The sequence below is a fragment of the Arvicola amphibius genome, chromosome 2 (genome assembly GCF_903992535.2).
Source record: "Arvicola amphibius chromosome 2, mArvAmp1.2, whole genome shotgun sequence".
NCBI lineage: Eukaryota > Metazoa > Chordata > Mammalia > Rodentia > Cricetidae > Arvicola > Arvicola amphibius.
Genome location: NC_052048.2, coordinates 92,877,202 through 92,892,063, shown reverse-complemented (window position 1 = coordinate 92,892,063; position 14,862 = coordinate 92,877,202). Strand labels below are relative to the sequence as shown.

At 37.6% G+C, this 14,862-nt stretch overlaps 1 protein-coding gene across 4 annotated transcripts in view; it reads right to left on the bottom strand.

The window, feature by feature from the left end:
• The window catches only part of Smc6 (structural maintenance of chromosomes 6), a 104,028-nt gene that overhangs the window by 16,830 nt on the left and 72,336 nt on the right, over window positions 1–14,862 (bottom strand). For 3 of the 4 annotated variants that reach the window (XM_038318704.2, XM_038318705.2, XM_038318703.2), the window contains 7 exons: window positions 12,205–12,319; window positions 11,744–11,904; window positions 8,946–9,081; window positions 7,682–7,762; window positions 6,458–6,628; window positions 4,635–4,772; window positions 1,326–1,471 (listed from right to left, as the gene is read on the bottom strand). In XM_038318704.2, the coding sequence (XP_038174632.1) occupies window positions 1,326–1,471; window positions 4,635–4,772; window positions 6,458–6,628; window positions 7,682–7,762; window positions 8,946–9,081; window positions 11,744–11,904; window positions 12,205–12,319 (948 nt within the window). The remainder of the gene's footprint in view (window positions 1–1,325; window positions 1,472–4,634; window positions 4,773–6,457; window positions 6,629–7,681; window positions 7,763–8,945; window positions 9,082–11,743; window positions 11,905–12,204; window positions 12,320–14,862) is intronic. The other variant, XM_038318706.2, reaches the window with a different exon arrangement.

Sequence of the window (14,862 nt, the reverse complement as noted above, 5' to 3'; positions counted from 1 at the left end):
GGCTGACACACTCTCACTACATCTAAACCTTACCTAATTGTCTGGCTGGCCCACTGAGGACTGATGCTGGCTAATTCAGGACACTGACTGCACAGCAAGAATGTTAGAGTCACTCCCCTCTCCAGCTCATTCATAGATACATATATACATAATGTATACATGATGCAGTACTGAGAAGCAAAGCCGAAGCCTTTAGTATGATAGGCAAGTATATACTATTGAGTGGCATCCACATCCAAATAATGGAGTTTATAATTTTTTTAAAAAGTGTGATATACTGCCTCCAGAAAGTTAATAGTCTGATTTTCTCCCCATTGTTTTGAAAATGAAGCTGAGATTACTTGTTTTTTCAAACTTGCTTTTAGAAATTACTTATTTATTGTGTGCACCTGCATGTGGAGGTTAGTAGGTACCCAATGTTGTCAGTTCCCTCCTAACTAATGGGTCCCAGGAATTGAACTCTGGCCACCAGGCTTGGCATCTGGTGCTTTCACTTGCTGGACCCCTTCTCAGCCTTTTGTAATATAAAAAGGGATTTTGTAGAAAAGCTGTTATTTTACTAATCTTTAGCCATTCTTCAGAGATGTGTACTATTGTTAATGTTTCATTTGTAAAAAAAAAAAATAATACCTATAAGGGGATAGGGGCTTGGTATATTTTCTCACATTACAATATAAAAGTAGTAACTCTTTTAAAATTACAACAAATATTCCACAAAGCATTTTGATTCATACTGATGAAATGCTTTTTAGAAAAGCTTGAACAACCATATGCTACATTTCCTCTAGGTTTTATTTATTATAGATTCTTTCATTTAATTTTCCTAACAAACTCTAAGTTATCATAATTGTACGCATTATGTAAATGGAGAAGGCTAAAGAAGATTCGATGATTGCTCAGTCATGGCAGTAGACAACAGTCCTCTAATTCTCTTAAAGCCTTCCTTTTTATCAGTAATGAAAGAACACCCATTTCAATGAGACATCAATGACCTAGACTATTAGTGACTGACTAATTGCATTTGTTTCATGCATATGGAAAACAGCTTCTAATTATTCTGACTTGCAGTTCTGGATCACTTATGAAACTTAATATTTTCCTGTCCATATGATTCTTATAACATAAATTGTATTTATGCTAAAATGTCATTCCATAATTTAGTAATAAGGTATTGTTCGTTGATAGTAATGCCCATCTAACACACTACTTCAGTACAATTACATATTGATGGTAAACTTCATCCAAATTAAATTTACATATAAAATGATTCAGTCTTAATAATATCCACGGATATTACACTAAAGTAGAAAATTAGAAACACTTACTTCATTATTTCTTCTCGATCTCCATGACTAGCATGTTCTGCCTGTATTTTTTGTCTTAACCGATTAATTTCTTTGTCTAGAATTGATGCAGATTTCTTTACTTCTATCCGTTCTGGGCATATCTGTCTTGCTTGTGACATTTTCTCCTAAGAAAAGATATTTAGATCTTAAAAACTTCTTTGTTATGATAATTCATTGTACTAACTCTGCTAAAGCATGCAAAGTAAAATGAACTTAAATTTAAGGCATATATTTACTATCAGTGGTTTTTCAAAGATTTAATATATTTAGTTACATATATGATGTGAGATTTCCCTCCGTATGCTTAAATACCATTAATGATTAAAGAAACTGCAAAACTTAGGTAGGTGGGGAAGACAAAACTGAATGCTGTGAGAAAGAAGGGCGGCAGAGTCAAGGGATGCCATGGAGCTGCCCCAAGATAGATGTGCTGAAACTTTGGTGGTAGGCCATGGCGTCATCGTGATATACAGATGAATAGAAATGGGTTAAGATGTAAGAGTTAGCTAATAAGAAGCCAGAGCTAATGAGCGAAGCCATGTTTTAAATAATATAGTTTCTGTGTGATTATTTCGGCTCTAAGCTAGCTGGGCAGCCGGGAACCAACAAGCAAACCTCCTTACTAATGTGTATGTATATATATATATATAGAGAGAGATATATGCATATTTACGTGCATATACATACATACACACATATATAGGTATATGTGCGTGTGTGTGTGTGTGTGTGTGTGTGTGTGTGTGTGTGTAGATGCCTGTGGAGGCCAGAGATGTTGCATCTCCCCTGGGCCGGAGTTACAAGCAGTTGTGAACACTAGACATGAGTGCTGGAAAGCACATTCAGGTCCTGTGGAGGAATAGTATAAATGCTCTTAGTTGCTCAACCAGCTCTCCAACTCATATTAATGTTTTTCTCCATGGTTTTACATTGAAGAAATAAATTTCCCTGTCATTAGAAATGTGCCATCTTTAAGATGTACTCTGAAGAACAGAGGGATGGAAAACACAGACCATCTTGTTTATATGCAATGAAAAAGAAATTCAAGTATTTTCTCATACAGTATCTATTTTTTTATCATAATGTACTGTATAATGTTTGGAACAAATATGGGAACAGATTAAGAGTTCCACTCATTTTCCTTACAACATAAAGCAAAGAGGGAATCTACCTCTTCTGGCTACAAGACTGTCTTCAATTTATTCCCTAAAAACACAGTGGCTGCTTAGCTATGAACAGGCACAGCTGGCAGGAGTTAAGCCCTGCCAGCACACACCCCAGTGATGCAGAGGCATAGTCCTGACATTCAGTGGCATGCACTTAAAGAGAAATACCTAATGAGAGAGCCACGTTCTCAAGCACCAAGACACAGTGGAAATAATTAGGTCCTTACATTTTGTTAATTTACAAAGTACCTGTTTCTCTGTAGAAAACAAAAACTCAAGACAATTTGTTTTTTTCTAAAAACACGACATTGGGGGAAAAAGGCTCATAAGAAGCAAGTAGGAAAGACAACATAGCAAAATGGAAGGAAGGCTGAAAACCAGAGTATAAGGAGCAGAGAGATATGGGAGAACAGGGGAAGATAAAACTAACCAAAATGAATTATGTATGGAAACCTCATATGGAAGCTTGTTACTTTATAGTTAAGGGGCTCCTTGGAAACCTCCAAACCCAGGCTATTGCCAACTCTCCACAACTGATGGACCTACTTGCTGAAGACAACATCTACAAAAAGAAGGAAAGAAAATCACTGAACATGGAGAAGTCTAACTGTTATTTACCCAGAGCCTTCACCTCAACTAACTAGTGTTCCTGGTACTGGAAGGCACTCTACACACACTACCAGAGGAGAAAGGTAAGCCCCAATGTAAACACTATACAGACCCTTCAATCTACATTAGTGACCTTCATGCAAGATACATTGGTAAAATGATGTCACAGAAGAGGAAGTTAACTAATCACTATCTGAATAGAATTAAGGCCCACTCCGTGAGATGGAACCCACACACTGCACTGGCCAGTGGCCAAGTACCTAAGATTAGATAGGACACAGACTATCTATGGGAAACCGAAATACTTCTGTTATGCTAAAGGAACATAGCAATAAAATGGCTTCTAACAACATTCTGCTATTTTCGTAGATCAGTGCCTTGCTCAGTCATCATCAGAGAAGTTTCCTCCTACAACAAATGGGAACAAATAAAGACCCACAACCAGACAATGTGCAGAGAAGGGGGAGCTTCAAACATTCCATTCTAACTGGGATATCTCCATCAAAACTTTACCTTCAGGGTTCAGGAACTCTGCAGAAGAGCCAGAAAGACTGTAGGAGTAGCCACAGGGGATAGAGAACAGCAAAAAAGCAAGGCCTTGCAGACACAACAGGACTGACACACACAGGAACTCACAAACTGTGCTAACACGTACAGAACCTGCAAAGAATCCCACTGCTGAGACAAAAGACCCAACATAAACCCAAAAGCTGTCTCCAAATGCTAACGCCCACAAATGAAGTTCCCAACGGACTTTCACTAGGTATACAAACCACACTTAAAGAGCAGATCTCATGCCCAACAGCAGATGGTCACCAAGAAACAGATCTTTTGCATTATGGTTTCTGATTTTGTCTTTATGGGCTTTCTGTGTGTGATAATGTGTGTCTTAGCATCTGTACATGTTTGCATTTTTTCTCTTCTATTTATTTGTTTTGTCCTATTCTGGTTCCCTTGTTTTTAATATTATTTTTAGATCTCTATTTTGTAATAAGAAAGAAAATGTGTAGATTATGGTGAAAAATGTGGGCAAGATCTGGGAGGAACTGGGAGAGGGGAAACCATAATCAGAATATATTGTATGAAAAAATCTATTTCAGTGAAAAAGTAAAAATAACAAATACTAAAATTACAAAAATTTTAATGATTCAAGTTGTAGATAAAATAATTTGAAATGAAAAAAGCAAATCAAGAGCTGGGTGGTCGTGGCGCACGCCTTTAATCTAGCACTCGGGAGGCAAAGGCAGGCAGATCTCTGAGTTTGAGGCCAGCATGTTCTACAAGAACTAGTTCCATGATAGGCACCAAAGCTACAGAGAAACCCTGTCTCGAAAAAAAAAAAAAAAACAAAATAACAAGAGAAAGAGAGAGAGAGAGAAAGAGAGAGAGAGAGAGAGAGAGAGAGAGAAAGAGAGAGAGAGAGAGAGAGAGAGAGAGAGAGAGAGAGAGAGAGAGAGAGAGAGAGAGAGAGAGAGAGAGAGAGAGAGAAAAGCAAATCAAACCATTGGCTAACCTGTAACTCCTTTTCCTTCATGTCCAGTTCTCTTCTCTTTTTATTTAAGGTATCCAAATGTTCTTTCTGTTTATCTTCATAATGCTGCTTTCCTCGTTTTTGACTATCCACTTCAGAGTCAGCAAGATTTAATTCATCCTGTTTCAATAAAGACAATATAATCTATAAAGAAAGGTGGGTGGTCTGGGGCTCTGGGAACAGGGGACAACTTAGCTGATAAAGTGCCCACTGCAGTTTTTAGCAAGGGAAAAAAACCTATACACCAAGTTCCCTGTGAGTACACTCACTACCTCCCCACGACACCTCTGACTAACACTCAGTATACTCCCAAGTTCACTATATTTGGCAGCTGCTAACATATTACAGTGGGAGTCTTAGGAATTCAATTATTTTGTTTGAAAATCATCTTGGCTTTGTTACTGACAGCTGGTATGACATTCTGAGGAGGAGGAAAAATCTCCTGCTAGTATTTGATTACAAGCAAGTTTACCAAAGAACTAAGCTCCTACCTTACAACAATTTGAAGGCAAGGCAAAGATAAAGAAATTCTTAATGCCTTTTATTGAACTTAAGAACTCCCAATTCCATTGTTTGCTGGACCTTAGGTATTAATTAAGAACAGAGAATTCAAAATAGAAATTAGAGCACTAGAGACAGAGAGAGGGAAAGCTCAGGGGTACCGTGCCCGCATTGCTAGCACAAGAAAGTCCTGAGTTTGTCGCAAACAAACAGATCAAGAGCAAATAAGCCCAAAACACGGTTTGTTCTTCATTCTTTTCTAATTTTAAATCTCCTGGGCAAATATTTTATCTGCTAATCTCTTCTATTCTGCTTTAGCACATCACTATTAATATTTTGAGTGACCCTGTTCAATTCTTTTACCTGTGTAAGATTTTCAATGTTACTTTACTTTATTATAGTTTCATTGTTGCAATTCTTGAGACCAAAATTTTATTTTACCTATTCAAATTTCTGACATTTAAAGTTTCATTCCTTATTTTAAGGCAAAATACTAACTTTGTCTTATTTTTCATTCTTGGGTACTTTGTAGGCTGATACTTATTTCCTCTAGGACCTATCTTTTCTTATTTTTTTTATCTTAGCCAATAGTATTTTTTATATGAAGAAAAACGAAAACTTTGCCAGTGAACCGTGCTTTATCAATGAAATTTCTAATTCTGAAAACAGAATTATTCATTAGCATGGCATTAACAATAAGGTGCAGGATAGCAAAATTACCATAAGGACTGAAATTCAGTTTATTAATTCATATATATATAAATAATTAATTAGTTTAATTTAATTCACCTCACTTTATTTCCCTAAATATAGTCACAAATAGTATATGCTTAAAATAAAAGTCAAAGGAAATCAGCCCAAGCCATGTGTGATGGCACATGCTGCTAATCCTACCAATCGGGAGGCAGAGGACGACTAACCTCCTAGTTCAAGACGTTAATAAAACAGAGAGACCCTAGTTTCAAAACGCATCAAAGAAATCAGTCTCAAATCTAACTGCTGATCAACAGCTTAAATAACAATTTATTTCGAGCTGACTTTCACAGCTGCTAATTCATGAATAACTAAGTTAAGGTGGGAAGATTCCAGCAGGGACTGAAACAAGCATTCAAAGACACCTCTACCATTGCTGCTTCTGGAAGACAAAGAGGTTTTGATCCAATTATTCATTTTTCTAAAGTCAAGAGTAGAGTGTTCTGTAATAACTGGCTTAATTCAACAAGTTCTGTTTCTATTTACAACTAAACAGTGAGGCTCTCCGAGTCTGTTGGTGAGAGGCTGAGACAGGACAGAACCGCAGATACCTTCAGTGGATCCGCCAGCTCTGACAGCTGGTTGATCTTTAGTTTAATTGTATCGTACTTGTTTTCTGCTTCAATTTTTAGACTTTTAAGATTCTCCATGTTTTCTTTTTGTTGCTCCATATTTTTCTCAACCATCTGCATTTTTATTTTATTTTCCTCAGCTTCATCTTCCTGATAAAATTTAAAGAACACAGAGTTAAATACAAGTTATCCAACAACAACAATATATATACATATACTCTGAGAAAGGACAACAGGAAAAATCAGAGCTACGATAAAAAACAAACAAATGAAGCCCTTTCGTGCTTAAACAGAAATTTACAAGGTAGGGCAAAAAAGTTCAAAAGAAGGAAGGAATTGTATTTCAATCAAGTAAAATAATGTTCTGTTTGAAACTATAACAAAAGTATGACATCCCATCTACTAGCTTCCTTTCAAAATGTACTTTGTATAAATCAGTATTTATTTTGTGACAATATGGTATTGGCTAAGTAAAAAAAATTAAAATATAACCTATGCTTTTATAAAAGGTAGTTTATCAATAAAATAAATGAATATACGGAAGGAAACAAGACTACTAATAAAACTCAACAATCCTCATTAGCCAAAAGCTCTGCAGCGCAGGAATCAGAGCTGTTGCTCACGCTTACTGTACGTAACATGCTGCCAGTCATCATGTAGGACATGAGTCACGTGCTGCTTTGTTGTGCTCCAGAAAAGGGGAAACTGGATGTCACAAACAAAAGGCTAGAAAACTTAAATATAAAAAAACATGTAAAAAAAATGAGATGGAATATGAACCTGGAAAAAGAAATCCAAGCTCAACCCTGACTGACTGACTGGAAAGGAGTCCTGACCTCCCTCAGACCCCAGTCACAGGGAAAGCCAGGCGCTTCTCTGAGAAGCAGAGCTCTCAGTACACTGTTCAGATGCACACGCTTTGCTAACGTGTTCTGTATGTGTTAGAAGAGCAGGGCAGTGGTGCAGAGCACCTTTAATCCCAACACTCAGGAGGCAGATGCAGGCGGATCTCAGTGAGTTCAGGGACAGCCTGGTCTACAAGTGAGTTCCAGGACAGCCAGGATTCTTACACAGAGAAACTCTGCCTCAAAAAAAAAAAAAAAAACCACAAAAATCAAAAGGAAAAAAAGGTGACACTTGTGAGCCAAAAAGCTAAGTTACAGTTTTATCCTTTAACGTTTAAATGGAAGAAAAGCATTTTACCAAAGTTGCAATATCGACAGACTGGTGTTCTTCTATATTCTCAAGTTCCCGAATTTCAGAAATATTTTTTCTTATTTTCATCTAAAAAGGAAGTATTTAGAATTTAACAAAAACCGAAGTCCTTGGAAGACTCTATTAAACTATGAAGCTCTATTATGCTTATCCCACAGCAGGGTGCAGCAGTCAACAAAGGAGACATCTGTATTCCTCCACAACCAGGTGAGAGTGCTTCCCATTCTACCACAATCCTTCTCACTGCTAGCCCACAGCCATGCAGAGAAGACAGAAGAAATCTACCTTAGCATTCCAAATAACCACACTACTCAGTCTATGAGAGAAAATGCTCCTCTAAAGTAACAAATGTTTCAAAATATTGAAAGATTACTGTAGAAATACAGTGTCTTTCTCAAAGACCCAAATAGTCCCTGGGAGATCTGGGAGTCCATGCAGTCAAAAGTATTTTCAGAAAAGCACTGCAATATTGCCCACCATTTTTATCAACGCTTCCTCTCAAATTTACAGGTACCTTATAACTGTACAGATCAAAAAACCAAAACTTTGTTTTCATTTCTAAGTACTACTGGGCAGTGATAGTGCCTTTAATCACAGCACTTGGACAGCAGAGGCCTGCGGTTCTCTGTGAGTTCAAGGCCAGCCTGGTCCACAAAGCAAATTCTAGGACAGCTAAGGCAATACAAACAAAGAAACAACAACAACAACAAAAAAAAAAACCAACTTTAAGATACAACAACACACTTGTACTGTCTAGTTTTCAACTCGACACAAGCTAGGATAATCTGTAAGAAATCTTAATTAAGAAAATGCTCCGACCAGTCTGTAGTGCAATTTCCTGTTAGTCACTAATATAAAAGGACCCGGCTCACCATTGGTGGTCCTGGATGTTCTAAGAAACAGGCTGAGAAAGTCCTGAGGAGAAAGACAGTGAGCATACTCCTCTGTGGCTTCTGCATCAACTCTTGCTCCTATGATTTTGCCTTGTGTTCCTGCCCTGACTTCCTCCAATGATGGACTGTGATGTGGAACTTTAAACTGGAAACAAAACCTTTCCTCCCCAATTTGTTTTTGGTCATGGTCTTTTACCACAGCAATAGAAACTCTAATTAATACAACCCATAAAAGAAAGTTTATGCCTAAGAATACAAAGGGGATTGAGGCCAAAATATTTGAGAAAATGAATGACAAAATTATACAATTAACTTTGAAATGGTTAAGAAAAACCAAAGGCTATTTTTATTTTTGTTACCTTTATTTCTTTATAATGTAGCTGGCACCTTTTAAGAAGTTCTTCATTTCTTTTAATATCCTTCTCAAGGGCAGACAAATGGTGCTGAAGATTTATTATGTGGGCCTTTTTATTTTCAATCTCAGTCTCCAAATCACTTGATAGAAAAGAGGGAAAAAAAAACTCTTTTATTAGATTCCTTGCTCTTTTACAACAAGGAAAGTTTGTTTGTAATAGCTTAGTTACAAAACCCTATTCCATCAAACCCTATCAAATAATTTTATGACGCTACTAAGTTATTAGTGAAAACTAGCAGAAATGTCAAAAGATCATCTAAACATAAGTTTTACTTATTTGATTAACAAATATTAGGTACAAATTCTATTCTTCAGGAATTATGCATGGAGGTAGGTAGAGGCAGAAACAGGACAAAGATTCAGTCCCTCAATAAAAAAAGACAACCAGACTATATGCAACATTAAATATGAATAGGACAAGATACTTTATGTCCTCACAACTATAGGAATGCAAATGTTGTTCTGGAAGAATGTTTTTACCAGCTAGGTCAGCTGGGTAGAGCACAGGAGCACGAATGCACAAACACACAGTTGGTGGGGACAGAAGACTGAAAAGAACAGCTTAACAATTCTTGTTTAAGAAAAACAAATGCTAGGAATATGTAAGGAGTGGAGGGAAAAGAGGACACAGAGATGGAAAACAAGGAAGGCAGAAGCCAAACCCATTAAAGGTCTCTTTGCAGCAATGGAGCTATAGTTTCAGTGTTCTGCTTTACTAGTTTACATACAACAAAGAAAAGCTGTTCCCTAAGACATGCTGAACATGAGCTAAGTATACAAGCTGCTTGTGTGAGATGAATGTACTCCAACCAAATAGTGATCCTCAGTCTCTAACTGAGCACTGCACTTTGCTGGTTTCCACAGTACCAACCTCGTATAAACTACCTACCTCTCCTTAGCACATTTGGCAAGCACTAAGTAGTGTTGTTTGAAGGAACAAATGAAAGCACAAACTCTGGAGGCTACTTCAGCACTGCCTATCGAACAGTTTCATCATGCAGTTCAACAACACACAGGCCCTAAGAGCCTACTCACACATCATGTGTGCTTTCCTAACGGGACTGCTTTGGGATGAAAAATTAAACCAAGTGTCACAACATTCACTTAGTGGTTTTTTTTTTCTCCTCAACCTTTTCCTACACTAATCAAGAAATTTTATTTAAAATTACCAAAACCTTCTAATGACTTCATGCTACTTTAATAATCACATGAAAACTATTTAGCATCTGAAAATGAGAAACTGCAACAAAGCCCTCATTTCCTTACATTGCAAGTCACTTAGGATCTAGAATCCTTTGATTTTGGCTCAGTTTTTTCAGATGCCCTTCCTTTCCCTCTCCTTCCTTTCTTTTGTGGTGCTGGAGGGTGAATCTGAGACCTCGCACATGGTAGCCAGGTCTCTGCTAAACCAATGATCCTTCCGCCTCAGTCTCACAAGCAGCAAGGATAGCACCACCACTAGATCTTTATCTTAAGCCAATTTACTATAAACATATATTAAATCATTAACTAAAGCCTAACCTATCACCAAAGGGAATTAGTTTAGTTGGGACTCAAGATAACAATGATACCAAAATTTCTTTTTTGCAAACCTCTCTATAATTAAGGGCATGACTCTTTTTGTAATTTTTTTAAGATTTATTTATTTATTTTATAAAGTGGTCTATCTGCATGTATCCATGCAGGCCAGAAGAGGGCACCAGATTTCATTACAGATGGTTGTGAGCCACCATGTGGTTGCTGGGAATTGAACTCAGGACCTCTGGAAGAACAATCAGTGCTCTTAACCTCTGAGCCATCTCTCCAGCCTCCAGGCAAGGTCTTTTAACTTCTCAATTTCTTGTTTCGTTTTTCTATTTGGATACAGGGTTTCTCTGTGTAGCTCTGGCTGTTTTGGAACTCGCTCTGTAGACTTAGCTGGCCTTAAACTCAAGAGATCCACCTGCCTCTCTGCCTCCTCCCATCAATCCCTTGACTAACATACACTACCACCTCCCCCTCCTTATTTAACTTTTCAACTTATCTTCTCTACCAGCCTTATTTTCCTAGGCCTATGTTTTTGCTTTTGGTTTTTCGAGACCGGGTTTCTCTGTAGCTTTAGAGCCTGTCCTGGAACTAGCTAGCTCTTGTAGATCAGGCTAGCCTTGAACTCAGAGAGATCTGCCTGCCTCTGATTCCCAGGTGTGATTAAAGGCATGTGCCACCACCGCTCAGCTCCTAGGCCTATAGCTGTGTCAACTGATCTTCTTTCTTGTTTTCTCAAACAATGTCTATATATGAGACAAATGAGGAAGGTTATGTCTGAATGTAGCTCAGCACGCTGAACTCTTGCTTAAAAAAAAAAAAAAAAAAAAAAAAAAACACTGTGACCTAATAGTGAGCAGCAATCCAGCTCCATTTCTTCCCCATGGACTGCTTCAAATTTCTAATCCATCCTTTCACAAGAGTGGACTAGTCTTTTCAGTACACGTGTGCCCAAGCAAGCACTAGTTCCCACTCTGTCCAGTGCGCTTGCAGCTTGTGGACAGGTGGCACTGTGCAGATCAGCTGGTGAGGACATTCTGTGTATTTGGTACTCAATATCACTGTCAAAACATGCTAAATTCCACATCAAGTGAAATAAACTTTTAAGACCAAACACTTAGATAAATCACAATACTTCCCTGAGAGAATCCCTATGGGAAGGCTATTAAAGAAAATGGAATCCAAAGGAGAACAGTGGGAAAATAAACTTAATCAAACCTTATTTCAGAATCCACATCTCTGCTTAGAAACTTGGGCCTTGTGTTTTCAGATGAATAATAACGACCTGCAAACACTTGATCACCATCAGCAGTAAAAGCTTCTCTACAATTTTTAGGTGGCTTTTGGGACTGCATGACTGCACGAGCTACAGAATTATTCTAGAATAGAAAAGAAAAGTAATTATTAAAACACTGTCAAGGTATTTCTCATGGATATACTTCAAAATTTTATCTACTGGTAATAAAATTTAAGTATTTTTATTTAAACATGGAAATAATTCTCAAAATAATAATGTATTTATGAAATACTTTACAAATACCCCAAAATAATAGGGCTCTTGGGGAGCAAACTGCACAAACAACTCTATATTATCCTATAGATTTTCCCATGTGATGAAAAAAACAGACACATATCTAAGAAAAAATTCAGTTATGAAGATTTTGACTCATTTGCCTTACTTTGATAAGCAGCACTGTCTCTATGCTCCGCATGTCAATCAGGCTATTTGCAACAACAGCATTGTCTATTTCTAACGCTGTCAGAACAGTTGGAAACTCCGGATGGTAAGCAGCTCTAGAAGACACAGGGGGAGGGCAACTTAACAAACTTTAAACAGAAAAAAAAAGAGCAAAATTGTGCAATTTAATGGGTAAGTAGACTATAGAGAGAGAATATGAAATATCTAGTAATTTGTAGACATGTCTGTAAGAGATTTATTTATTTATTGAACAAGTACACTAAAACAGTGTGTGAAGACACTGCTCTAAGCACCTAAAAAAAAAAATACAAGCTCATGTAATGTCCTAACAACCACTATAACATATCCTCTCTATTTTTTGTGATGAGGATGCTTCAGAGAGCTTAGTTAAGTTCCCTAACATCCTAAAGATACTTAAGTGGCAGGCTAGAATTTAAAGTTGGAAATACTGATTTAAACCCAGACACACAACCATCATGCTCAAAACTGATTATAGCAGTTATAATTTGTTTTATAACTGTACACAAACATAAAAGTTAGTTTATATAAACACATTTTAAATAGCCGAATAACTATTTCACAGAATAAATGGAATTGGAGATGGCTCAGCAATGCTTAATCTGCAAGCATGAGGACACGAGTTCAAATCCACCACATCCATATAAAAAGGTGGACACAGCTGCAAGCCCATTACTGAGGCAAGCATGTCCCGAAAACTCACTCACCAACAATCATTTCATAAATGAATAAAATGCATCTTAAGTATCTGATACAGTTGATGTTCCAATAGTTGTTCTTTTTTATATTAAAATGTATCATTGTTATATAAGCTCTTCAACACACATATGCACAAGTCTTCTTCAGTACATTTAAGTCAGCTAGAGATTATTAAACCTACTCCCATCATATCAAAAAGGCTCTTATCAATAGCCAGCCAACAATAAAAATACTACAATTTAGATCTTTCCACTACTTCAACAACTTTGTACTTTAGCACATTAGACTTGATGCCAGCTAACACAATGACTTTGCCAACACCCACATCTGTTTTATTAAACTATAATTTCTATAATTTCTCAATCTTATCAAAACTTTTTCTCAAGCTCTGCCTGCTAAGCGTGAATATTTTACAAAGCCAGCTACATTTTCTCCCAGGCTCCACTTTCTACGAAATAATTTCTCAGCAGTACCTCAACTGCTTCTCTCCTCCTTGTCACACCTGCACGTTCAAAGACTTACCTACTTTAGTCTAGTAAAGACATTCTTACTGACAACTATAAAGACGTATTATTAACAAAAACCCCATGCAGCTACCATAGGTGTATATCTTAAGTGGAGTATCAGTCAACTTCCTCTGTGATTTGCAGCAGTTGGTTTAGACTTTTCAACAGCATAATTTCCGAGCCTCCTACAACTCCAGTGCAATGCCCTCATTCTCAGCACATGAACTGTATTATCTGCCCCCCCCAATGAAAATTAGCAACATACTGCACAAACTTAGTTCACCTTCATACCCTTCCACAGTATACTGTAAGTCAGAGCTGCTATATATTGCTATCTCTGGAAACACATCGGGTTGGAAAGCACCAGGTCAGCCAGGCAGTGATAAGCATTCCCCGACACCTGGCCCCATGGCAAATCACAGAGCAGTCGACACAACTGTTCAGGACGAATAGGGAACTGGAGAGGTGGCTCAGTGCTGAAGTGCTTACTGTTCTTGCAGAGGACTCCAGTACTGACATCAAATAGCTCACAACCTTTAACTACAGCTCCAGGGAATCAAATGCCCCTTTTATAGCTCGGTGGGAACTGTACTCATCTGTACACACCTCAAGACGCCCTATCCCATTAGTTAAAAATGAAATAAACCCTTCATTAAAACAAACAACACAACAGGCATAAGGAGGCATTCTCCCTCACAGAGCTTTGTAGAACAGCTTCCAACTTCCCTATCTGGACCCCATCAGGCAAGTAGGCCACCAGTTCAGGTGCGTTTCTGTCCTTAGACGAATTCATTACTTAAAGGACTAGTAAACCATGTTCCCAATCTCACTAACACATGACTTAATGTTGTGGATTATTAGTTTGGGAAGTGTTACATTTGTTTATGCTGTGGAACATTGGTTTTAATGATGCAAAGAAGTATTGCATTCTTTTATGTTGCATTTGTTTAACTCTGTGAAGCTGTGTTACTTTGCCTGTCTAAAAGACCTGACTGGTCTAATAGAGCTAAACTGTCAATAGCAAGGCAAGAGAAAGGATAGGAGGAGCTCCAAACAGAGAGAATAAATTGGGAAAAAAAAAAAAAAAAAAGACGGCTCAGGAAGCTAGAGGAGGAGCAAGAACAAGGAGAGGACGATAGAGAGGGGCCAGTCACCTGGCCAAACAGCCAGCCACGGAGTAAGAGTGAAAGCAAGATACACAGAAGAGAAAGGTAAAAGCAGAGGCAAAAGATGGCCAAACTAAGACCAGGCATTTATAAGTAATATTAAGACTCCACATAATTTATTTAGAAGCTGGGTAGCTGGCCTCTCAAAAGAGTAAAGGAAAAAAAAAAAAAGACCAACCACAACAACTTAATGACCCCCTCATTTGAATTACACCTATATCTTATGATACAAATTTAACTAATGCTTAG